Source organism: Mustela erminea, chromosome 2, assembly GCF_009829155.1.
Source record: "Mustela erminea isolate mMusErm1 chromosome 2, mMusErm1.Pri, whole genome shotgun sequence".
Lineage (NCBI taxonomy): Eukaryota > Metazoa > Chordata > Mammalia > Carnivora > Mustelidae > Mustela > Mustela erminea.
In genome coordinates, this window is record NC_045615.1 from 53,152,501 (window position 1) to 53,179,392 (window position 26,892).

General features: G+C 34.9%; 1 protein-coding gene across 6 annotated transcripts in view; it reads left to right on the forward strand.

Annotated features, from left to right (window-relative positions):
- Nucleotides 1-26,892, forward strand: part of SMARCAD1 (SWI/SNF-related, matrix-associated actin-dependent regulator of chromatin, subfamily a, containing DEAD/H box 1) — a 76,940-nt gene that overhangs the window by 7,944 nt on the left and 42,104 nt on the right. For 4 of the 6 annotated variants that reach the window (XM_032332906.1, XM_032332907.1, XM_032332909.1 and 1 more), the window contains exons 3-6: nt 7,437-7,614; nt 15,727-15,898; nt 19,424-19,490; nt 24,782-24,885. In XM_032332906.1, the coding sequence (XP_032188797.1) occupies nt 7,437-7,614; nt 15,727-15,898; nt 19,424-19,490; nt 24,782-24,885 (521 nt within the window). The remainder of the gene's footprint in view (nt 1-7,436; nt 7,615-15,726; nt 15,899-19,423; nt 19,491-24,781; nt 24,886-26,892) is intronic. The other 2 variants (XM_032332910.1, XM_032332908.1) reach the window with 1 other exon arrangement.

Consider the following 26,892-nt stretch of genomic DNA (forward strand, 5'->3'; position numbering starts at 1 on the left):
CTTTCTGTCTCTGAATTTGATGACTCTAGGTACATCATAAAAGTGGAGTCATACAGGATTTGTCTCTGTAACGGATTTCCCTTTGCATAAGGTCTCTAAGATTCATTCATGTTGTAGCATGTATCAGAATTTCCTTTTTAAGGCTAAAAGTATTCTGTTGTATGTATATACTGCATTTTGTTTATCCATTCATCTGTGGATGGATACTTGGGTTGCTTCTACCTTTTGGTTATTATGGCTGTTACTCCCATGAAATGTGTGTACAAATACCTCTTTGGGACCTTGTCGCTTCCTTAGGGTATATACCTGAAAATGGAATTGATAGATCATATAAGAAGTCATCACATGTTTTCCATTAATACCTGAACCATTTTACTTTTCTGCAAGCAGTGCACGAGGGTTCCAGTTTCTCCACATCCTTGCTGACACTTGTTACCTTCTTTTTTGTTTGTTTGTTTGTTTGTTTTGATAGCCAAACTAATGGATCTGAGTCAGGTTTTGTGTTAATAGCCAAACTAATGGATATGAGTTAGGTTTTGTGTTGATTTTTATTTTACTCTTAAATCTCATCTAGAATTCATATTATAAAAACTAAAGAAAGGATGGTATAGACATCAGTGTAGTCTAAATTCTCATGTATATTTGCATCTTACAGGCCATTAATCTACTTTTTTAGTTTTGTATTTGTTTACCCATCACTTTAACTCTTGTAGTTTTAAGGTGGTTTTTTTTTTTCTTCTTCTTTGACTGGAAAGTTCAAAGAAGTGGTTTCTATGGCTTTTTTTTTCTTGAATTTCCAAGTGGGTGAAATTTTGCTTCAGTGTTTTTATTAACATTTGCTCCTAATTATACTCTTTTACAACTGGAGAATGTGGTCTACAGTATTTTTGTTTTGGTTGATCTACTTAAATTTTCTTTGTGGCCTAATTTGCCATTAATTTTGCAAAAGTACTAAGAGTACTTGAAAAGGTGACATAATCTAAGTATAGATTAATTATATACCAAATAACAGATGAATTTTATTTATATAATTTTATCCAAACTGTAGATGACAAATACTGAGTCAAAGTTAATTTCTTGGATCTTGACTAATTACATGCAACTGTTTTTTAGTGGAGTAGAATAAATAGAAAATTACCAAATATCACCGATAGCCTCTGAAACTTTTATTTCAGTTATATATGTTTAATAATCATGTTTTGGGTCACAATCTAAAATGAGTCTCTTACAGTGGATCCTAATCAAAAATGTTTGGAAAGCATTATTGTAAGATTTATTTTTGTGCAGTCTATTAAGAGCTTGGAGAAGAGAGTTAAAGCCTTGTATTTGTCTCTTGACTTTTTGTCTTATGTATCCTGCAGCATTTACGTCTTTCATCATAGTATGCAGTTAAGATATATGTTAGTTATGGTTTTTGTTGTAGATCTAAATTCTCTTATTAAAAAAGTGTTTCTCAAGTTAGATGCTTTTGTTTGTCCAGTAACAATAGCATGGCTTTGTTTTTCTTTACATTTTCCCCATTTATCTTTTCTTTTGGCTTATGCCTGAGATGTTTCTTTTCTTACTTCATCTTAGAATGATGTCAGAAACTACTCTTCAGTCTTGTATTTATTAATGTATTTTGTCTTTATTTTAGAGCTTGCATCAGAGAAATAGTTTGATCTATCTTTTAGGAGATGTTTATGGTATTTATCTTTCATTATGACACTTAAATTAAGGCTGCTCAGATTTTACCATCTATTATTTTGGTTACATTATAAAATGGTAAATCAGGGGCGCCTGGGTGGCTCAGTGGGTTAAAGCCTCTACCTTCGGCTCAGGTCATGATCCCAGGGTCCTGGGATCGAGCCCCACATTGGGCTCTCTGCTCAGCAGGGAGCCTGCTTCCTCCTCTCTCTCTGCCTGCTTCTCTGCCTACTTGTACTCTCTGTCTGTCAAATAAATAAATAAAGTCTTAAAAAAAAAAGATTAAAAAAAATAAAATGGTAAATCAGTTATGTGTTTTACTTGGTATTCAAAGGAATTGCCTTGAAAGTTAGTTGCCATGTTGAAGAATTGAACCATGTAGAGCAACACAACTAAACGATCAGAAGTGGCACAGTTTTCTAAGTCTTCAGGACAGATATAAAGGTTTATGTATTTTTCATTCTACTTTGAAAGATAACTTCTATTTATGGGTTATCAAATTAATTTGGACTACTTTAGTGTGAATTCAATCTCCTAGTAGTGATTTTTTGTTTGTTTTTGAGTGGCCCTTGATCTTGGACCTTTTGGAAAGGTGAAACCAGTGTCAGACTTAAATGCTTCTTTTGTTTTATGGTAGACTTAGATATGAGAATGGGTACAAGCACACTGGAAAAATTTGGGGTGTAAGATTGCCTTCTCTTGAGTATACCGTTGGTGTGGAATTTAGTTTGGAAAAACTCCCTGGAACCTTGGAGTGTTCTTGCATATGGTAATGATGTAGGTTCCCATTACCTTTTGGTAATGAGAAAATATTCATCTTCTGTCTCTAAAATACAATAGATTTCTTTATGATCTGTGTATGAAAAGATAGGCTGTTTTCACTCCTGTTCCTGTAGCATTTTTTTTATTCCTTTCTCATGGCACAAATCATATTTCATAACAGTTACTTGAGTGCATGGCTACTTAGCTCTTACTTGTTTCGTTAGGGCAAGTTGAACTTAATATTCCCTACCTCCTGGTACAGTGCCTTATGCGCAGAAGGCAGTCAGCAAATGTCAGAGTTTAATGGTAGCTGATGCCTTCATGATTGTTTCAGTGTTTCACCATTCTTTCATTTGTATTTTTCTGTTTCCTGTCTTTTTTGTGCTGCTGCTTCAAAGTGCTTATTTGGCTTGGGTCAGAAACCATCACTGCATCGTTACGGCCATTGCCTCTTAGCTATTTTTGCTTTTGCTTACTTTCAGAAGTAGTCCATATAAGCAAATCTAAGCATTAAGCAGTATTCTAATTCTAAATTATTGACTATATTGGAAAGTTGCTGTTTTTATATAAATAAACTCTTACTGTATCCCATCAGTTTCCAAAGTGTGGTATGTGAACCTTTAGGATCCCTAAAGATAAACTACTTTCATAATAATGCTAAGGTAGTACTTGCCTTTTTACTATGTTGATGGTACAAAGGCAGTGGTAGGTAAAACTGTTGGTACCAGGCACCTGGGTGGCTCAGTCAGATAAGCGGCTGCCTTGGGGTCAGGTCACTATCTGATCCCACTGTCTTGGGATCAAGCCCCACATCAGGCTCCTTGCTTAGCAGGCAGCCTGCTTCTCTGCCTGACATACCCCATGCTTGTGCTTGCTCTCTGTCTCTCTCTCTCTCTCTCACTCACTCACTCTGTCAAATAAATAAATAAAATCTTAAAAAAACAAAAACAAAAAAACTGCTGGTGTCTTAGCACAAATCATGGCCAAGACTCCAGACTGTTCTAGTAGTCATTGTCAGTTTCACTTAAGAATTATTATTATTTTTTTTAAGATTTTATTTATTTACTTGACAGAGATCACAAGTGGGCAGAGAGGCAGGCAGAGAGAGAGTGGGGGAAGCAGGCTCCCAGCTGAGCAGAGAGCCCAGTATGGGGTTCGATCCCAGGACGCTGGGATCACGACCTGAGCCGAAGGCAGAAGCTTTAACCCACTGAGCCAGCCAGGCACCCCAAGAATGTTTTCGATAAGGCAGTAAAAATTATTAATTTGGGTAAATCTCAACTAAGCAGTAGGTGTCTTTTTAATATTCTTGTGAAACAAAATGTGAACCAGCCTTTGTTGTATACTGAAGTGTGTACAGTGGTTATTTCAAGGGAAAGCATTTGAACAGTTGGGTTTCCTTTCTGATTTGAACTTGGCATTTTTTCACCAAAGACCATTTTTACTTAAAAGAATGACTGACAAACTGTAGTTAAGCAGACTTAGGTGTGGACATTTTCTTAAAAATGGACAGTGATACCAAGGAAATAATTGGCAGCATTTATCCTGTTTTCAAAGGAAAGTTCAGATTTTGGACTGTGAGTTTGACAGTCTCGGATATTTCAAGATCAGTGGTGATATTACTAAGTCGGATTTTCTAAATAAAATACCATGAAATATGTCAGCATTTGGAAGATCTACATTAACCAGCAAGTGAACCAGTATTTTTCAAATGACCAGTGCACACCGTGTTACGAAATAATGCATGGTTTAAAGGTCCATTAAAGTGCAAGATAGACCAGTGGGTTTAAATGTAATAGAATGCAGAAGTTTATTCATATGGTTCCAGATTCCACATTGCAACTGACCTTTAAAAAAAACTACCACCTGTCAAATTTGGGTTTAGTATCAAAGAAGAATATCCATAGTATTGTAAAAAAAATTAGGAAAATACTCTTCCTAACTGTATAACTGTGTGAGGCACGATTTTCTTCATAAACCTAAACAAAAACAGTATATTACAATAGATGAATTGCAGAAGCAGGAGAATTTAGCTGTCTTATATTAAACCAAAGATTTTTACAAATATAAAACAGTGCCACTCTTCTCATTAGATTCAGAAGAGAGGAATGGAATGAGAGGATGTAGTTTTCATAAAAATATTTGTTACTATGTAAACAGTTTTATAAAGTTTCTCAGTTTCTGCTTTATAATACGATGATATCATAGATATAGCCAACATAAGCAACATAAGCAAAAGCTTTTTAGGGTGTTCATTTTTTAAGAATGCAGAGGGTTCTGAGTTTGAGAAATGCTTCCTTTATCCTACATACTGTCAAACTACTTCCTCTGTTAGTCACTTACCAGTTGGGCTATGGGGATGTCACTTGGTTCATAGTTGTGTACATGTTAAGGTATATTTTAGGTAGAGATTATATAGACATATATAATGTATATTATATAAAATATATGTATAATATATAATACAAAATACAATATATAATATACAGAATAATACATTAATAATTAATACAGTATATGTATATGTAATGTATATATTTTGATGGTGTATATTACCAGTAAAAGCTCTGAGTAATTGAGTACATGATGGAGAGTATGCCAAACTTCTTTTTTTCCTGTCTCATTACCTAAGCATATTAAGTATGCATTTTAAGAATTGGTATGTCTTCATTGTGTATTTTGTATGACCTGTGTAAAGTAAGAGGAAAAAAATGAGAGAAAATCAAAGATGAATATGTAATCAAGTTCAAGAAATTCTAGTTCTCCTAATGTTCATTAACGCATCTTTTAGGACTCCTCCAGGCATTTAGGCGTTTAAGTAGCTAACTTTAAAAAGATTATTGTTCAAAAATAAATAAATAAATAAGAATAAAAGTTTATTGTTCATTTTGAATAAGGAGACTTTGAAGAAAAGCAGACAGTCCAAATCATTTTGCCTTAGCCCTTTGAAAATATAAGAAAATAGGACGTTAGTTAACATGTTTAACTGATACACAGTAGCTTTAGGTGAGATTTTTGCTACAGTGAACATCTAGTTTTGAATTTTATGTATGCTTTGTGATGTATCAGGAACACTTTGTAAAAGCAAAAACCATATTACCTTCATACTTACTTTATAGGAGTTGGACTGTAGTCTTGTTGTTCACATAACTATCCAGAATTTGTAAGTATCGTCATGTTTATGGCAGTTAATAGAGCTGTGATTTGTTCCAGTGCAGAGTTCTTCATCCAGGTTCTTCACTAAACATTATAAAATTTTCTTTTGGAAAAAATGTGAATTTTTTTTTTTTTTTTTTTTTTTTTTTTTTGGTAGTGTTTAGGTAGTACTGATAGGACTTGTTTGTAGGAAGAAATACAGTTTTAGTGCCCTCCAGGTGAATAGTAGTTGTGTAGGCCATGGTTAATCTTAATTACAAATAGGGCTCAAGAGCTTCATTATAGTGATTGCTATCATTTTGTGACAGGTATTGGGGATGATCTAAGAGTTTTAGAGTATGAGGATTTAGACCTTTACACATGGATTTCAAATTCGTTACCCCCTGTCCCACATAACTTTGGACAAGTTGCTTTCTCTAAACCTAGTTTATCTATAAACTGGCCATATAATGTGTACCCTCAGGATTATTGTGAGGGTTAAAAATGTGCATAACGGGAGGACTTGACTCTGACTTAGAAAGTAGTTAATGGAAGTGATAATTTTTTACACTGACACCTTTGAACTAAAGATTCATTTGGTCATTGCTTTTTATTTATTTATTGTTAAAGATTTTATTTATTTATTTGACAGATAGAGATCACAAGTAGGCAGAGAGGCAAGCAGAGAGAGAGGGCAGAAGGAGGCTCCCTGCTGAGCAGAGAGCCCGATGTGGGGCTCGATCCCAGGACTCTGGGATCATGACCCCAGCTGAAGGTAGAGGCTTTAACCCACTGAGCCACCCAGATGCCTCTGGTCATTGCTCTTTAAAATATATTCATTAGACCAAGGCATTGACTATTTTAATATGAATTTCTTAAATGTGATCTTTTCGTTCTTGCGTATGTAAGGGAGAATAGTGGTTTTGCTGGGATAATAATTTTGGAACCCCACTACTGAAGAGAAGAGACCTTGGTAAGATTATCTTATTCACCTGTTTTGAATGAGCCAAAATTTTTAGCTTGTGAGGACTGCCATAAGCCACAGTAGTGGGTGGCTTAAACACACCTTTATTTTGTTAACTTCTGGAGGCTGGAAACCCAGGATCGATTGTTTCTGAGGACTTCCTTCATAGCTTGCAGATGGCCATCTTCTCACTGTGTCTTCACATGGCCTTCCCTTCATGCGCACATCTTTTGTCTCTCGTCTTATGACATCACTCATACTGGATTAGGACCTCCACCAAAGCAGTCTCCTCTTTGAAGACCTTATCTCTAAATATGTTAAATTCTAAGGTCCTGGAGGTTGAAACTCAAGAAGTTTGGAGGGGTATAATTCAGCCCACAACACTCACATTTGTGTAAGAGGTAATGTGTATTGAATATGGGCTATGTTCCAGTGTCTGAACTAAATGCTTAATATATGTCTTCTGATTTTATGTTCACATGAGCTCTGTGATTAACATCTCTATTTTACGCGTGAGGACATTGAGGTTTAGAGTGATTAGCTTGGCTAAGAGACAGGATTGGAATACAAGTCTTTTTTTGGGCTGTAGTGTCCATGTTCTTTTAGGCCAGAATTGAGTAGTAGGAAATAATAGCACAGAGAGAAAAAAATGACCACAACTTCTCTTTTACATTTTCTACTAGGGTCTTGAAAGTAAATTAAAGTGGAAGATATTTAACATCAGCCCTGGTTTGACTATTAATTTTTTCTTTAAAACTGGTGAGAATTTTTGGTTTTAGAATGGAAACAGTGAGCAAATTAGAGATTTTTAGCACATGATTGTAATTATCGAAAACAGATTTATTTCCAAGTTGCTGAAAATGCCTTTCTCCTTCTTTTTCTTTTGCAGAAGATTCTAGTGTTCCAGAAACTACAGAAAATGAAAGAAAAGCTAGTATATCATATTTCAAGAATCAAAGAGGAATACAGTATATTGATTTGTCTTCTGATAGTGAAGATATCGTTTCCCCAAATTGCTCCAGTACAGTTCAAGAGAAAAAATTCAACAAAGACACGGTGATTATAGTGTAAGCAGCTTAATAGATTTATTCATTATATTTGCCTATATAAGAGGTTTTTCAAGAAAGTTACTTATTTGGAAAAATAGTTTGGTGACTTCTCCCTTTTTTTTCTTTCATTTCTGCCTTTTTCCTATTGCATCTTGGTTATTTTTTTCCCTGACTTAACAACTGTAGAGAGGTATTGTGTGTGTGCATGTGCGCATTTCTGGATAACACTGATTTTCAATAAAAAGTTAATGAGAACAGATAATTTAATTTTTTAACCGTCCATCAACAGGAAAGTTATTTTAACGTGTACTTTTCTTTGATCACCTGGAATTGCTTTACAATCTATTCTTGAGTCCCAGAGTCAAATCATTTTTTGGACACATTCTGTGAAGTAGCACGGAGTTTGTATTATAGGTAGAAAGGCAGTAAACAATCTAGTATGCCAAATAATAAATATTATGACCAAAAGGGAAGGCAAATAATGGAGTTCAGGGCCAGGGGTAGGGGGTGTGCTTTCTAAAGAGCACAGTTGGAAAAAAGCTTTCTTGAGAAGATGATGCTTGAATACAGATCTGAAGGGGTAAGAAAGTGTGAACCATATGGATATGAGGGTGTGGGGCAGGAGTGGAGTATTCTGGTCATTGCAAATAACTTGTTCAGTGACCAGAAATGGTTATTATACCTGATGTTTCTAAGGAAAGTAGGGCACAGATGAAATCAGAGAGAAACACCTAAGGTCACAAGGTAACCAGTGGGGTAGAAGAGGGATTTAATTATAAGCCCATAGGCTATTTGGCTTTTACTGTGAATGAGATAGAAAGCTAATGAAGGGAGTGTATTGAGCAAAGGAATAAATTATTTCACTCATATGTTTTAAAGGTCTTTGAGACTATAGGGGAGCAGTACTAGAAGCACGGATACTGTTGTAATAACCCAGGCAAGAAATGATGGACCCTTAGACAAGGCTACTACTTGTGGAGATGGTTGGAAGGAGTTAGATTCTATATATACTTTGAAGGTAGAGCGGAGAAGTTTTATTGTTGGATTTTGGGTGGGAGAGAAAGGAGTCAAGGATAATCTTAAGATTGGCCTGAGTCACTGGAGGATGGAGTTAACATTAACTGAGATAAGGAAGACTGTTTGGGGTGTGGTAGGGGACCTCCTTTTGAAGGAAAGATAGGCAGTTTAGTCTTGAACATGCTATGCAAGACATCTAGGCAGGAGATGTCAAGTAGGCAATTGGATTTGTGACATTTGAGTTGGGGAGGTCTGGGTAATGTCTAAATTTAGGAATTGTCACAATATAGATTTGATATTTAAAGTCCTATGATAAAGTGAAATCACTAAGAGATACTGGTATAGCTTGACAAGAGACGATCTCCTGGTTGAAGGACTCAGTCCAGGGGAACTTGGGATTTTAGAACAGGGAGAAGAGGAGAAATCTGTGGAAGTTCTAAGAAGGAATAGTTGTTGAGGTAAGAGAAAAGTCAAAAGGTTGTGTGCTCAGAAGCTAAGCGAAGAAAATGCTGCAAGAAGGAGCCAAGAGATTGAGAATGTCCGATGATGATGAGAATTCCTCTTAAAGTGAACTTCATGTAAGTAAGCCATAGTGAACATGCCTTTGTCCTGAAATTCACTCTGAAATAAAAAATACTGAAGATCCTGCAAGGTTAAATAGATTGGATTCACATTTATCTGCTAAGAATAAGGTCATTCTCTTAAATTACAAAAGAAGCATTTCAAATTCAGAAATACCAGTAAATGTTGACACAGTACAGGTATCAAATGTACAGTACATATTTAAATATTTCCAGTTAATCCTGTTAATGCACTTTATGGTAGTGCCGTTCAGAAATACTGGTTTGTAAATAAGGGATATGCTCTAGAATACAAATCAGTGTACCAGTTTCTTCGCTAGTGAAGTATTATAAGGAAAAATCAGCTCAACTAAGTGATTTGCTTAGTAATGTAATTGTTTTACCTTCTGGTGTATGTATATTCCTTATCTTGTCATTGATGGACAGCAGTGTGAGTTTAATAACTAGGAGTCAGTCCTTAGACCATATTTTAAGTAATTACTTTATGATAATTTTTCCTCAGTATCATGTTGGATTTTTTTTTTTGAATAGTGTCATGTGTCTTTAGTTTCATTTAATCTGTGAATGAGATAGAAAGCTAATGAATGGAGTGTATTGAGCAGAGGAATAAATGAGGAATAAATTATTTCACTCACATGTTTAAAAGTTTCTCAACCTCTTTTGTTTTTTTTTGTTTTTTTTTTAAGATTTTATTTATTTATTTGACAGACAGAAATCACAAGTAGGCAGAGAGGCAGGCAGAGAGAGAGAAAGGAGGGGAAGCAGGCTCCCTGCTGAGCAGAGAGCCCCATGCGGAGCTCGATCCCAGGACCCTGAGATCACCACTGGGAGTCTCAGCCTCTTTTTGTTTCTCATATCATTGGCCTTTGAAGATTAAGAGGGCATTTTTTAAAATTTTTAACAACATATAATGAATTATTAGCTCCAGGGGTACAGGTCTGTGAATCATCAGGCTTACACACTTCATAGCACTCACCATAGCACATACCCTCCCCAGTGTCCATAACCCAACCACCCTTTCTCTGCCTCCCTCCTCCCCCAACCTTCAGTTTGTTCTGTGAGATTAAGAGTCTTATGGTTTGTCTCCGTCCAGATCCCATCTCATTTCATTTCTTCTTTCCCTACCTCCCAAACCCCCCACTGTGCCTCTCAAATTCTGAGAGGCCATTTTTTTAAGGAGGTTTCTCAATTGTACTTAATTGATTTTCTTCATGATTAAATTTCGGTTAAGTGGTAGGAATGGTATATAAATGATTTTGTGTCCTTGGTGTGTCATGTTACAAGGCACACTGATAGCAATTTGTCTCTATTGGTGAAGTGAACTTGGATCACTCAGAAACTTGCCTGCTTTCTCCTGTACAGTTACTATTTTATACCCCTTTGTAGTGATTAATCTATTGGCAGATACTTTGAGACCAAGTAATGATCTTACTCCTTAGCAGACTTTCACTCTAGTAGTTTTAGTATCTATTGATGATTCATACCTGAATCAGTTACCTAAATGAGGGTTGTGAATTGCTCGTATTTTAACTAGCATTTCAGATCTTATACTTTAATTATTTGGTATTCTAATGTAAAGAAGTGTTTCCTGTTTCTCCCCATTTATTTATATAGTATTTATATCGTATAAGAAAATATCAAAGTGGAATCTTTTTTTTCTTTTATTTATACTTTCAGTGGGTTTTAATTCATTTACTGTCATTATTCATTTTAGTGCTAAAATTGCTAAATTTTAACAGTTTAGGGTCCTTTTAGGTAGGCTCTGACTTTGAGAGGTTTTATTCATTATTCATTTTAGTGCTAAAATTGCTAAATTTTAACAGTTTAGGGTCCTTTTAGGCAGGCTCTGACTTTGAGAGGTTCCTATCATTTTTTGAGCTTTTCCCTTCTAGCAAAAGATGGTCCAGACTTACTTAACACTATTCCTATCATAGGCCTGAATTTAGAATTAGCCATTTCTCCAAGAAACACTGGTTCCTTTTATATTTTTTTATTTTTTATTTTTTGCACTGGTTCCTTTTAATAGAGAATGGTATTTGGAAATCTTGGAACTAGGAGTGTTCTTTCTTTGATGTTGGGTGAGGTACGGGTTATGTCATTGCCCTTTTCAGCTGTACAGACTAGGAAATATGAGGGGAATGTGTGTGTGTTGTTTTTTTGTGTGTTTTTAAATCACGAGTTTTTAATGATAACCTTTAATTCTAATCTACCCCTACAGGGCTTTTCCTTGACTCTTCTTCTATATCTCCTTTTCTGGCATTGAGAACTCTGGCTTCTTGCAACATTAGTTTCTTAACTTGTTCAGTTATCCAGTATTGATAAAATAGTTTCAGAATTGCTGTGATCATACCATTTGACCACTAAGCAAGCGTACTAAATAGAGTTGAGAATTTGTTTATAGGTTTTTTTTGTCTTTAGACTGAAGGTATTTGGTCAAAGTATTTGGATTATTTAATGTCTTCTCTGTTGTTTGAAATACAGTTCAGTTCATTAATTTCTGTTTGTATTCCTTTTAAGGTTTTTTCCTTATCCCTCTTTTAAATTTTACTTTGGAATATTTAAAATATTAAGAAGGTTTCAGAAATCAAAACTAAATAAAATGTGCTTAGAAAATTATTATGTCTCTCCCTTTTCTTGTAATACCTACTGTCTTTCTACCTCAGAATTAACCAGTTTACTTCTTCATCATACTTTTTCTTTTATGTATATTTTTTCTTCTTTCTTTCTTACTTTCCTTCCCCTCCTCTTCCCTTCCCTTTCCCTTCCTTTTTTTTTTTTTTTTTTTTTAAGAAAGAGTGCACATCCACGTGGGGCAGAGGAGAGACAGAGGTAGAGAAAAAGAATCTTAAGCAGGCTCCATGCTCAGTGCAGAGCCTGACTCGGGACTCAATATCATGACCCTGAGATCATGACCTGAGCTGAAATCAGTAGTCAGAGTGTTGCACACTTAACTGATTGAGCCCCCAGGTGCCCCTCTTTTTCTTGTTTCTTACACAAAAGATAGCACACTATATAAATGCATATATATGTATATATACATATATATATATATATATACATATATATATATATATATACACACACACACACACACTCATTTGATCTTTGTTTTATTCACTTAGGTATATATCCTAGAAATAGTATCAGTTTATAGAAACCTATATTCTTTTTCATACTCTGTAGTAATGCACTGTGTGAATGTTCCATGGTTATAATCAGTACTCATGAACGGGGCCATTTTGGTTATCATCATTTCTTAATCTTGAGGTTGACAACGGCAGATAATTCTTTGACAGGCTTCTTTCCTGTGCATTGCAGGATGTTTTGCAGAATCTCTGATCCCTACTCACTAGATGCTAGTAGTACCTCCTTAGTCAGAACAAGCAAAAATGTCCCCAGGCATTGCCAGGTGTTCTCTTGAGGCAAAATCACCCCCCCTTTTGTCAATAATAGAAACTGGCAGTTGATGAAATCTCTTAAGAATTACTAATAGACAAGAAGGAGCTGAAGGTAGAATCCTAGGAAGCACCAGCAATTCACAAATGTGAACAAGGAAGAAAAGCCTTCTTTAGACATTAAGGACAGGCAGGTGGAGAGGTAAAGGAAAATTTGAGGTACTAATGTTGCAAAACTCATGGGGTGAGGATAGGTGTGGGGCCAGATTTTCAGAGATTTGTAGCAGTGTATGGCACTATGGAAGAGTAGATAACCAATGAAAGGTTTTTATTTTATTTGACATTTTAGAAGAGATTATTGCCTGGGTAAGAACAATTTCACTGAAATGGGTGGGGCAAAAGGTAATAAAACGTTGAGAGGAGAACTGTACAGGAAATGAGCAAGTAGATAACTGGTTTTATAAAATTTGTTAAGGAGAGGAGGATTTGCTTATTTCAGTGCTTGTTTCCACAGTTCCTAGAGTTCCTGGCACATTGAACTTGTTAATGCAGTCTTGAGCCCATTGTAGGCTTAGAAAGAAGAGCTCAGGGAGAGAGAGGAGACTGGGGAGAGAACGTAGTAGATAGTTGAAACAGGGTCCTGTAAGAACCAGAGAGGGCTGGAATCCCTTAGCAGTAAAAGGGGACTTTATCTTCAACCAAAGGGAAGAACTTTATCTGAGACCAGATAAAAGAACACAAAGTAGTCAACTTTTGTTTTTGTAGATTTTTTCTTTTATTTTTAAATCTACAGGCATACAAGAAAATAAGATAATAGGCAATGAACATCCATTTACGTACCACCTAGACTTAACATGTTAATATTTTTCCTTGTTTGTTTCATTGTTTCATCTATTATTATTATTATTGGCCTGGAGTACTTTAAATTATGGACATTCCAACATTTCTGCCCGTAATACTTGGTGATATGTCTTTCTCTTCCCCAGAACCCAGTACCACTCAATGAACAGCTCTCTAATGTCATCTAATTACCCTTTTATATTCATTTTTTTAAAATAGATTTTATTTATTAGAAAGAGAATGAGCACAATTAGGGGAAGGAACAGAGGGAGAGAGACAGGCAGTCTTGGCCCTGTGGAGCCTGACTTGGGGCTTGATCCTATGACCCTGAGATCATGACCTGAGCCGAAACCAAGAGTTGGACGTTTAATTGACTAAGCCACCCACGTGCTACTGCATTCATGTGTTTTATAGCTGCTTTTTCAAACCAAGATCCAAACAAGAAGCGTCCTCTGCATTCACATGTCAAAGCTTCTAACTTCTTTTGATCTTTTTATAGAGTCCTTTCCTCTCCTTTTTTTTTTTTTTAAGGATTTTAACTTACTGAAGAAGTAGAATCTTTTCTTCATGAAAATAGTTTTTTCTTATTGTTTCCTCATGATGGTATTGAATTTATTCCTCTCTCACTTGTATTTCCTGCAGACTGGACAGTTAATCCAAGCCATGGTAAGACTGGTAGTCAGTATAAGTACTACAGCATGAGGCCTAGGAGTTTGTCCCGCCAGATGGTCATGAATCTGATGGTTAGGTTAAGGTGATGGCTAGCAGAGTAAAGAACCTTTGGAAGTGGTTTTCTAGGGCAGAGATTGTGAGAAGATTCCAACCTGAATGCTTTCATTTTCTCAGTGAACTTGGTGCAAAATCGGAAATGTAACCGGAGTGAAATGGAGTGAGAATTCAGAGTTAAGGACATGAAGTATGAGAGGCCTAGGTGTAATGGAAAGGAAGATGCATGTAATCACCTTCATATATTGAAGGACATTCCTTTTACAAAGGAAGCGATTTACCTCGTTATTTTAGAACATTTTCTCAAAGCAGGGTTCAAGAATTCAATCTAGAAGTCTGTTAAAATATATATTCCTGGTCCTTGGGGATCTGTCTGCTTTTAAGTTTTTTGGGAGATTCTCAGGTAAAACTAATGCCCTGACCAGTACAACTGAACTAACATGAATAGCTAGAATGAATTTACTAAAATACAGATTCTGGGTATGTTTCCCAAAATAGAATTAGCTGTGTAGCAAAGTCTGCATGGAACATACTTAATTAAATTCCCACCTTTCTTTCTCTAATCTTTGTAACGTCTATCCATTTTGTTATACTTCTGTTTTCTTTTCTTTTTTTTTTTTAATTTTTTATTTTTTATAAACATATATTTTTATCCCCAGGGGTACAGGTCTGTGAATCTACTTCTGTTTTCTGATCTCTAGAATGGCTACCATGGTTGAAAACCAAAATTGCAAAATGAGATTTTTTTTTTTTTTTAAAGATTTTATTTATTTATTTGACAGAGAGAGATCACAAGTAGGCAGAGAGGCAGGCAGAGAGAGAGAGAGAGGAGGAAGCAGGCTCCCTGCCGAGCAGAGAGCCCGATGTGGGACTCGATCCCGGGACGCGAGATCATGACCTGAGCCGAAGGCAGCGGCTTAACCCACTGAGCCACCCAGGTGCCCCTCAAAATGAGATTTTTGTTTGTTTGCGAGATGATTAAAATTTGGCCCCAATGTCTTTTATAGGATTAACATATAAATTGAGATGGACTGAGATTAAAGTTAGTTATAGGATAAAAGCTCATATGGAATCAGTACTCTTTGCTGAAGAGTGTTTGTTTCTTGGCAGAGATTCTGGTACTCACTGGAACCATTCTGATTTTAACATTTAGATTCGGATCATCTAGGTAGGCCATGAAAATTCTTTTATATTTGTATTAGTATAGGCTTTATAATTTCTGAAGAGCAACCTGGCAATGCTCTTCTGATATATAGAGTATAGGTGAAAAAGGAAAAGGAGAGAGAAAGTGGGCATGCAGTATATGTGTGTATCTTAAAATAAATGCCAGGTATTTTATTGTTCTTCTCCATCCCAGCCCAGATAATATGAGTTATTTTCAAAGTGTGCTGCCTCTGGGAATGTAGATTTATATATATAACCATACTGAAGTGAAAAAAATTGTCTTAATCTTTGACAAAGATAGGTCATGTTTTTATTGAAAAGAACTGCTATATTACGTATGTGTATTATTCTAATAAAATAACAGTAATACATAAAATACTGTTTTTTTCCTCCAAAAATATTTTTAGTTCTGAGCCATCTGAAGATGAAGAGTCCCAGGGCCTTCCTACAATGGCAGGTAGAAATACTGATGATATTTCGGAATTGGAGGACCTTTCGGAATTGGAAGACCTTAAAGATGCTAAACTTCAGACCTTGAAGGAACTTTTCCCACAGAGAAGTGACAGTGATTTACTTAAGGTTATACTCTTTTAGTAATTGGTTATTGTAGCTGTAATGATGTTTAAAATTTCCCTTGTATCTAGTACTATATTTAGGGATAGTCATTTTTCTAAAGATACCTTATGCTTTGAGGTGACTGACTGACTTTACATAATAATACAAGTAAATGCCAGAGATTTACTGTTGGGAGTCTTAACTTTTTAAATAGGTATGGTTATTTGCCTATAAATAATATAATAATACATAATATTATCCTTAACAGCTCACATAGGTTGTGAAAAATTTTTTGTGCTCAAATAGTTTGAAAATAGAGACTTTCTGGTTTCTCACTAGAAACTCAGAAATGTCACAAGGCTTTTCTTTTTTCCCCTTTGGTTTTCATAATGATAAAGCATTGCTATTGATATTTAATACCAAGGGGCCAGGGACTCTAAAAGCCCTGCAGGACTGGGGGTGGTCTTGCATAACAAAGAATTATCCTGTCAATAGCACTCTTGCTGAGAACCATTGATTGAACTATGTAGAAACAAAGTAAGTGACTGTATTTGGACTGTAATAGTTATCTCTATAGGAGCACATAAAAATGACCATTCAGTTAAATTTCAGGTAGAGAATAAATCTCTGAAGATTATTAATAAATAGGTTATTTCTAGCTCTGTCATTTATTAGTTGAATGACTCTAGGAGGATCATTTAATTGCGGGTTTGTTTTTTACCTTTATATCTGTCATGACTACCACTATCTCCAATTTGAACCTTAGGAGGTACCATATCTATATAGGGTAGGCAGGTAACTTTGGAGTGATGGACACTGGCATATTGTAGAGTGTATGTTCTTTCTGAAATGGGTAGCTGCTCCCTAGTGCCAGTAGGATATGGCCATGTCCTATCAATGGTAACCTGTTTTTGTTAGGTTTGAATTTCCAAATAAAGTGAAAAGATGGCTATTTACTGTTGATCGTTTAAGCTTCCTTACCTACTTGAAGTATATAATTTAGTGGTTTTTAATATATTTACAGAGTTGTGCAGTTATTCCCATAATCTAATATAGAACATTTTAATCTTTCCAAAAAGAAACTTTTTTTTTTTTAAAAAAGATGTATTAATTTTGTTTGTCAGAGAGTGAGACAGTGCATGCACAAGCAGGGGGAGGGGCAGGCAGAGGGAGAAGCAGGCTCCCTGCTGAGCAAGGAGCCCTATGTGGGAGGGATCCCAGGATCCTAGGATCAATCATGACCTGAACCAAAGGCAGAGGCTTAACTGAATGAGCTACCCAGGCATCCCTAGAAAGAAACTTTGTATTCATTAACAGTCATTCTGCATTTCCCTCCCCTTGCTCTAGGCAGCCACCAATCTCTGTCTTTATAGATTTGTCTGTTCACATTTTATATAAATGGTAGGATATAATATGTGGTCTTTATGATCTGGCTTTTGAATTGGCATCATTTAGCAAAAGGGTGTCAGGTTCATCCATGTTACATCAGTACTTCATTAACTTTTATGGTTAGCTAATTTTTTAAAGATTTTATTTATTTGTTTGAGAGAGAACATGATAAGGGGAGAGGGAGGCTGAGGGAAAAGCAGGCACCCTGCTGAGGAGAAGGGCTCAGTCCCAGGACTCCAGGATCATGATCTGAGCCCAAGGCAGATACTTAAACTTAACCAGCTGAGCCATCCAGGTGCCCCTTTGGTAACTAAAGAAAGAAGTACTATTCAACCCCAACAGCGTGTGTGAACTGAAGGCGGTCCTGGGCCTGCTCGTTTAAACTCAGTAGAATAAATTATTATTCTCCATTACTTACAACATGAATCTTTTTTCTCCCAAATCATTTTGATACCTTCTTGCTGTTAGCTGACTGAAGCTTCAGTGGATCTTGAGTCTGCACCCTACTAGCAGTGTTATTTTCCTCTGGATGTAATTCTTTCTAGAATAAGAAGACAATAAATGTAGCAACTAATAGCTACAGGGGCTGCTTACAGTGTTGGAAATAGCTTCCAACAGAATAAACATGATGGAGTATTAAATATTCAGAGGAACAATTCTCAGTTTAAAAATACTTTAGTCTGGGGGCGCCTGGGTGGCTCAGTGGGTTAAGCCGCTGCCTTCGGCTCAGGTCATGATCTCAGAGTCCTGGGATGGAGTCCCGCATCGGGCTCTCTGCTCAGCAGAGAGCCTGCTTCCCTCTCTCTCTCTCTCTGGCTGCCTCTCCGTCTACTTGTAATTTCTCTCTGTCAAATTAATAAATAAAATCTTTAAAAAAAAAAACTTTAGTCTGATTGCTAATTGTTCACATTATTTTTCTTCTGTAAGAATATTTATCTCTAATTTTGTAATTACAATGGGAAAATAGGATCGATACGCAGAATTTTTTTTTTTTAAAGATTTTTTTATTTATTTGTCAGAGAGAGAGAGCGCGTGAACACAGGCAGACAGAATGGCAGGCAGAGGGAGAAGCAGACTCCCTGCCAAGCAAGGAGCCCGATGTGGGACTCGATCCCAGGACGCTGGGATCATGACCTGAGCCGAAGGCAGCTGCTTAACCGAGCCACCCAGGCGTCCCGATACGCAGAATTTGTATGCATGTTTCATTAGTCAGTATTTGAAATTTAGGGAATTTAGTGTTTCAGTCCAAAGCAGAGCATTTCAGCTGATCCCTATCATTTCAAGAGATTTGAAGGTGACATTTATAATATACTCCGCAAAGGCTCTTACACCCATACAACACCCATATAGAAGAATTCAAGAAGTTGTAAAATGCAAATTTAGTCCTGGACTTGATAAGAATATGCTTTGACTATTTTGAAAATGAAGAGGGGCTTACAAGATATTAAAGGATCCAAGATTAGGAAGACTAGTAGAAGAGACCATTCTTACTATAGCAAGGGAAAATTATGGGATGTTTAGCTTCTTTTGAAATGCAGAATGTTATAAATCAGTATAAAAATTTTATATTGAAGTTATTAATTATATAAATAGTATCTGAATATGTTCTTGAATAAATTCAGGCAACTCAGAGATAGAAGAAAAATCAAAAAGAACTTAAGAAGTTATTAATTATATAAATAGTATCTGAATATGTTCTTGAATAAATTCAGGCAACTCAGAGATAGAAGAAAAATCAAAAAGAACTTAAGAAGTATTAGATTTAAGAAAATGATTGCAGAATTGTGGTTTATTTTTTCATATTCTAAGAAGAATAGTACAAATGTCTACCAGTGTCCCTCCTCCTTCCTTCTCTGTTTGTCTCTCTCTCTCTCTCAACACACACTGCCTGGACACATAAGCACATAAGTAGGGAGTTTTTAAGGCTTTAATGCAGAACTTTGTAATTAAAAAATTAAAATAACAAAACCTTGAATATACTATATATATTTCAGTACATAGGGATGATGAGTAAGTCCAATTTTAGTATATGTGCTGCCAAAGCGAGCACAAGTAAGTCCAATAACGTTTTAAGATGTGCTTACTTTTTAAGATGTGCAGACTTTTGTTAAATATTTCTTAAAGTGTTATTTTTAAAACAATCTCTTCTCATTCTGTTAGTTGATTGAATCAACAAGCACTATGGATGGAGCAATTGCTGCCGCCTTGCTGATGTTTGGTGATGCAGGTAGGCCTGACTTTGTTTCTAGCCATTTGATTATTAGTTTTATAATAATAAATATCTTCACATTTTTAGTAGTTGCTCTACAGTTTACTAAGCACCTTCATGAATTCTTGCAGGAACCTTATGAGTTTTTAATGGCTTCAGTTTTTTTAAATGAAGAAACTGAAGCTTAAGAAGTTTAAGTGACGTACCTGAGGTCATGCAGCTGTTTGGGAACCAAATTTTCTAGACTGATTTTCTTTTTCTCCCCCTAGGGAGGGGGCAGGTTTTCATTGGTAATTTTGCTTGTTTTCTACAGATCAGGTCTCGTAACAGTGAAGTTTTGGAAGGTATATTTTCTTTCTTAAGTGTCCTTTCTAATTGCATTGTGGTTTTATTTACAGGTCTACAAATCTGAGTCAGTAGGAACATAATGTCTTGTGGAAAGTCCTAGCTGGTAATCAGGATTCCTTCATTTAGTAAATATTTATGCTATGTTCCAGGCTTGGGATACAAAAATAAATGCATTTGAAGGACTTTGCAAAATAAAAAAAAGCTAAAAGCACCTCCATTTTTTTTTTTTTTTCCTTAGCAGATACTGTCTTGGTCCCCCCCCCCCCCCCCCCCCCCCCCCCCGCCAACTTGTATATACCAAACAAGTAAAAATAACCTATAATCAAAAAAGCATTTAAGGAATGAAAACAAACTCACACTCCATTAACCACTCTTAAATTTGTTTTGTATCATTTTCAACTTTTCCTGTGCTCAAACCTACCATTACACAGCACATACACACACATTTAATTAGGATATGCAATAGTCATATTGGTTTGCATTTTTTTAAAAAATCACGTGATGATTTATGATAGATAACTCATCAGAACAATCAGATTTATCCAATTTTGAAATATTGCCCATAACATTCCTCTGTAACTACCTGTATGGTTCATTTATTAACTATTTTTTTGTTAATTAGCCTTTTTATTTCCATTATTTTGTTACTGTAATACAAAAGTAAATAACCTTATAAGGAAAGCTTTATATTATTATCCCTGCAGGCTAAATTTCAAACTAGGGTGCTGAATCAAAGGATATACATATTTAAAAGTTTAATATGTACTTCCATGTTACCTTTTTAAAGGTCGTACTGATTTATTTTTTCATCAACATTGTGTGAATAAATGCCTGTTTCCCTAAGTGGATCTTTTTAGCTTTTAAAAATTTTTTGAAACGTTAAAATACGTACGGAAAAATATAAGATAGTGTAGTATGTTCCCACGGGCCTATCATCTCTCTTCAACAATTACCTATCTCACTTGTACCTCTAACCAAGTAGATTCTAATGGAGTGCATTCCAAAGATGAAATTGTTTCATCCCTATGAAATATTTTAAATCTTTCATTTCTTCAGTTTGAGTTAGGGAATAGTATTGTGTTGTGTGGGTGCTACCTATACAGAATGTTAAGCTTCTTCCTCTTCGACTTACTGGCTGTGTGACCTTGGGCAGTGTTGCCTAACTCTCCATGTGTCTGTTTCCTTAGCAGTAAAATAGTATAATAATAGTATTGAACTCATAGGTTGTTGGTGAAGAAGTGATTAAAGTTAATATAAATTTCTTACTGTAGTGTGTGGTACATATTAAGTATGCTAACATAGTAAATGTTAGCAGTCATTTGTTCTTACAGGCTCTCTGATGATAGAAAATGCTATAGGAGAAGGTTTGTGACTATATTTCCCTCATTACCATAGCCCTAGCACTTACTATAAAAGTTCCTGAAAAATGGTAGACTCATTGAACATTTGTTGAGTTGCAAAATGGTTTGGGAAGTTTTACATATATTTTCTTGTTCTTACAATATCGCAGTATTCCATAATCTTTCCAGATTTGTAGAAAAAGCTTTATAATAGTGTGTAATTTTTTTTTCTCTTGAGCAACTTACATCATTCAGCTTTATATATTAATTTAACAAATCTTTATTGTGCATCTACTACTAGGTGCCGGATACTATTTTAGGCATTGAGGATACATAAGGAAACAAAATGGACAAAACCTTTGCCTTCATAGAGTTCACAATCCTCAAAAAAATTTGTACTTCATCTGAGTTTTTTTCTTCTTTTCATTCTTGCACTGTACACTGATACTGTTTCTTATTAAAAAAAGTGTTTTGGGGGCACCTGGGTAGCTCAGTTGGTTAATTGTCGACTCTTGATCTCAGCTCAGTCTTGATCTCAGGGTTGTGAGTTCAAGCCCTCTATTAGGCTCCATGGCAGTATTAATAATAATAATAAATATTTTCTAGTGGAAAGTTATAAGGAAACAAGAAATCAGGGTTTTCTTGTTTTTAAAGTAGACTTCCATGCTTCATTCTAGAATAAACTAGACCGTCGTATTAGTCATCTTCATCTTTAGTACATTACACTTCTGAGGTGATATATAGATTAGAAGAATGACAGCTTTGCCTCACCAACATAAGATAGCTTTCAATATGTAGTATCATTAGGATAAGAAACTATTTTGGATATATTAGGATAGTTTTCCCCAAAAAGGCCTTTCTAAGTATCTGTAAGTTATTTTGGACAATTCTACACATCATGATGTTGGATTGGTTTTAGCACAAATTGTAATCTCTTATAGATAATATTTCACATGTTAAACAATAGGGGTACCTTTTATGCATTGCTTTCTGAAAGTTTTCTTTTAAGAATACTAGGTTACAAGAAAAAAAAAAATACTAGGTTACAAAAACAAAGATAATGTGTATGTGTCCGAAGTTTTTACCCTTTTTAAAAAGTAATAATACAAGTTTACTGATGTTGTCAGGAGTCTCTAGCTATTTCTTCCACTTCTCTGTGTTTGTATAAAAATAAGCAAAGCATTTTTAGGTGATTGTGTCCCTTTTATGTTTCTGCTTTTATTATTTATAATAAAATTTATTTATTATAGAGACATCTTTCCATGTATATCTTTGAAAGTCTACCTGATTTACAACAGTAGGATTTATGTGTATATTCTAATTTGTTTAATATCTTGGGCATTTAGACAGAATTCTTGTATGTATACTTAAGCACACATTTCCATCAGTTCTGTTGAATAAATTCTTAGAAAAGGAATTGTTGGACTAAAAGATGTCTGAAATTCTAAGATGTATTATTTACATTGCCTTCCAAAAAAGGTATAGCAGTGCATAATGTTTAAAAGTGCCTTTCCTGTGGTCTGCTAGGACTGTCTACTATTTTTTAATGGATGAAAAATTGTTTTACTTTATTTTTTTATTTTACCTGTTTTTAATTACTAAGGAAGGTAAGCATCTTTTCATTTTTTTTCCTGTTGAACTGCCTCTATGTGTTTTTTGTCTGTTTCTTTTTACAGTTTCATGTTTTATTTATTTATTTTTTTGGTTTAATACTGAACTTAGATGAAATTTATTTTTATCTGGGGTATGAGGTAAAATTTTAACTTTTTTTTTTTTCCCCCTGAAATTGATGGATGCTTCCAATTAAAGATGGAAATTTATGAGACACAATTTGGAAGTTCTTTTTAGTATAAAATACTAATTTGTTTTCTTTTGGATATATAAAAAAATTCTTTTATTGAAGTATAGCTAACACAGTGTTGCATGAGTTTCTGGTATACAACAGTGATTCAATAACTAATACCTTATGCTGTACTTATCACACATGAGCACATCTCACAGCACAGGGAATATAGTCAGTGATACTGTAATAGCATTGTATGGTGACAAACGGTAGATACACTTGAGGTGAGTACAACATAACATAGATACATACAGAATTTTTAATTTATTGTAAATAGAGTAGATTTAGATGTAGGCAGCATTCTGTGCTGTTATGTAACCTCATACTAAAATTTTAGATTTGCATTTTCTCTCCCATATTTTGCAAATTTTTTGCCTGTAGCCACTTTAAATACATGTAAATATTTGATGTCATAATATTAACAAAAAGGGAAGATGTTTAAACAGATAATTAAGGTTGAAGAATCCTTTATTGACAAAACAAAGTTCTTGTTCTTTTAGGAAAGAAACATGTCTAGGTCACATGGCATAAATCATCAGATTTGAAGTTTTTTTCAGACTTAGACTGTTGACTAACCATGCTCACCCTACCCCAGTAAATATATGGGTAATAATTCTTTTTAAAGTAAATAATGGGAATTCGTTGCTATCTGCAGAATGCACATTTACTTTGTGAAATAAATTAGAAGATACTAACCATACTTACATGAAATTATACTTTAAAACGTTAATAACACTTTGTTACAACTATATTATAAAATTTGTAGGCTTTCAGCTTAAAAGCTGTCATGTTAATGTTTAGTTTGAATATTATACTTCTACAGGTTTTAATTTCTAACAGCATAGTCAGGGTACTGATTTAATTACTACTGCACTTTTGTGAGCTTTAGCAGATGTTTTCATATTAGCACAGCAGTATGAGGAATTTTCTCTCTGATATATAAGAAATAGATAAATGTATTCAAAGTACAAATATGTAATATAGCTTCCCTTTTTTGTTTTTTAAGATCTTATTTTTAAGTAACCTCTACACCCAATGTGGGGTTGAATTAACAACCCTGAGATTGAGTCATGTGGTCTGTCTACTGAGCCAGCTATGTACCCCTGTAATATAGCTTCTTAAGATCATGTAGATTGAGTTTTTCTTTCAGTTATGACAGAATATGTAAATTTTCTATCACCGTTAGAGCCTGTATGTAATACTCTCTTGGTTTTAGGTTTAGAGCATTAATTGCTTGAGCGGTCTGTATTTCACATGCTCCTTATTTGTTTAATGAGAGAGACTCTTAACTACTTTGTAAGGTTATTGTGGAAAGTAAATGAAACAAGAGTTAGTAAAAGCCCTTTGCATAGCCTGGTACATAATAAACAATTACTCTTATCAGTGATGGTATTCAAATAAGCTACACTGGTAGGGCTCAACTTTTCTTCAGTGCTGAGTAGTCAGTCACCAGGGAGAACCCTTTCCTTTCAGTATTGCTCTGTGGAATTACCTGTCAGTTTAGTGATATATGTTATAATTAAATAACATGATGGTTTACAAATAACACGATTATAGTGATTTCTAAAACTTTTGAAAGTCTGGTAAGTGTTTCTGTTTTTCCTTTAATTCAGTTGACATTTACTGAGTATAAGTGATATATAGAAAAAATAACATTGGGCCTGATGTCAAGAGAACTGTCTGCATAAGTATTCATTATAATAACATTTTTGCCTTCATTTTGCATTAATGCTGCTTATAATGACTGTGCAGATTTTGATTGTTCTTCTCTGTTTTAGAAGGTGGTGGACCCAGGAAAAGAAAATTATCTTCTTCTTCAGAGCCATATGAGGAAGATGAATTTAATGATGATCAGTCTATAAAAAAGAAAAGATTGGATCATGTAAGTTACATTTGAATTGCAATATCAAAATCAGCTATTAGGCATAGAATATCTTGAATCTGTGGATATTAGACCTAAATGAATCACTCCTTTTTTCACAGCCAAATCAGAATGTGTTTGCATTTCGTTTATGACGTTTTGCTTTCTTTTTAATTTATCTGGTATTAATTGCTTATCTCTGAGTTATAAAATGAATTATTAAAAATATTCTAGTGGCATGATAAAGTAACTTTGGGAAAATACACTTTTAATATATAGTTGAACACTTAGGAAAAACAGCTGTTATCACCACAAGCACTATTTCCTCCTCAGTGCAGCTATTTATAATCCTTCTAGATGACATATTTGATATTTAACTGCTTATCTAAAAATAATTACAGTTATGCTTTTATTGGATTACTCTATAGTTTTCCATTAGAAAACTATATGTTTTCTAAAGTTTCTAAAGTTACGTTTTCATAAAGTTCCACTTTATGTCTCGAACTACCGAGAGGCCTCCCAGTGAAACCAGACATAGTCCTCCCTGCCTGCATTCAGGGAGGACTAAAAAAAAAAACATATTTTTTTCTTGGTAATCAAAACCAAAATCAGATATCCCAACTAGTATAGTAACCTTTTTTTTTTTTTTTTTTTAAATCTGTGGTTTGATGGTATAAGAAGCTCAGAGTAGCCAGGTGGCAATCTCTACCCTAACTTAATGAGATACTTGTTATGTCCCTATGTGGATGCATTTTTTCCTTAAGAACTAATACTGATGGGAAGTAAAAATTTTGTGACTGGGTTTTTTAGGCATAAGGAACAATTGTAGTATAAGAGACTAGGCCCACATTTTAGTTCACAGATCTCTGTGTAATGGCTGTGGGAAAAATAGCATCATATTGATTGCTGATGTAAAGCATTTACTTTCTTTGTACATTCTGTTGAATAACACATCAGACTTGGGTGTTTCATTTGCTGAATTTTCACTAAGTGGTACCATTGTTCTATAAGCCTGCTACTTCTAAGTGTTGAGGAACATGGTTTCACTAGTGGTTCTTTAGTGGTTTCAAACAGGGCTGCAAATTCCTGTGCCCATCAACTGTCACACAAAGCGATGAGTGCAGATGGGAAAGCTGCAAAAGAATTTTCCAGGTAGTTACAGAAGTAAACTAAAGGAAGCAACTGTACATTAAATTAAAGTCTCAGTTTTGGTGAAACAGGTATCTGTTCCAGCACCTGCCTTACAGGTCCCAAATCTGAAAGACAGAAAACAGGAATTAGGGCTTTGAAAGGTAGCATTACTGTGATGTTCAGTCCTAGTGCCAGGTGGAAACTTAGAGCTAAAACCATTAGTAGTTTATTACTAACCAAACTGAGCTGAGCCTTTTAAAAGAAAGTCAGACTTACGGTTCACTACAGGTATAGGAAAAATGGATGGATTGCTCAAATCTGCATTGATATTTTTACTTAATTCTTGTCTGTTATAAGAGAATTATTGTAAAAATAAAAACAAATGAAAAAATTTAATTAAAAACTCTTAAAATGCATCAGCTTGCCTATTTACAAAAACTTAACTTAATCACATTTTTTCCCCTTCTTTTTGCTTCAGAAAATCACCTTTCTGAGATAGCCCGGTGTTAAAAAGCATTTATGGCTTACTATTTAAAGTGAGCATTTAAGATGCTAATTGTTATTACGGAAAAAATGCGGATGTGATTATAGAATTTGGGAACGGATTTAACATCAGAATGTTCATTGCTACCAATGTAAAAGCCTGGAGTCATAAAAGAGTGTTTGCATTATATGTGGTGGGAAACTCTCCTTGACTTAATTGTGATTATGGAAGATTTTGATTCTCTAAAGAAGTTTTTAAAATTTAGAACAAGCTGTGTTGATTTAAGAAAGCAGGTTAGATTTGAAGAAATAGAAATTGGAGATGTTGAAGAGCTAGGGTTCCACTCTGATGATCTAATCACAGAACTCTTGCAGTAATTTGCTGCTGCTGGCCATGTGTATGCAGAAGGTGAT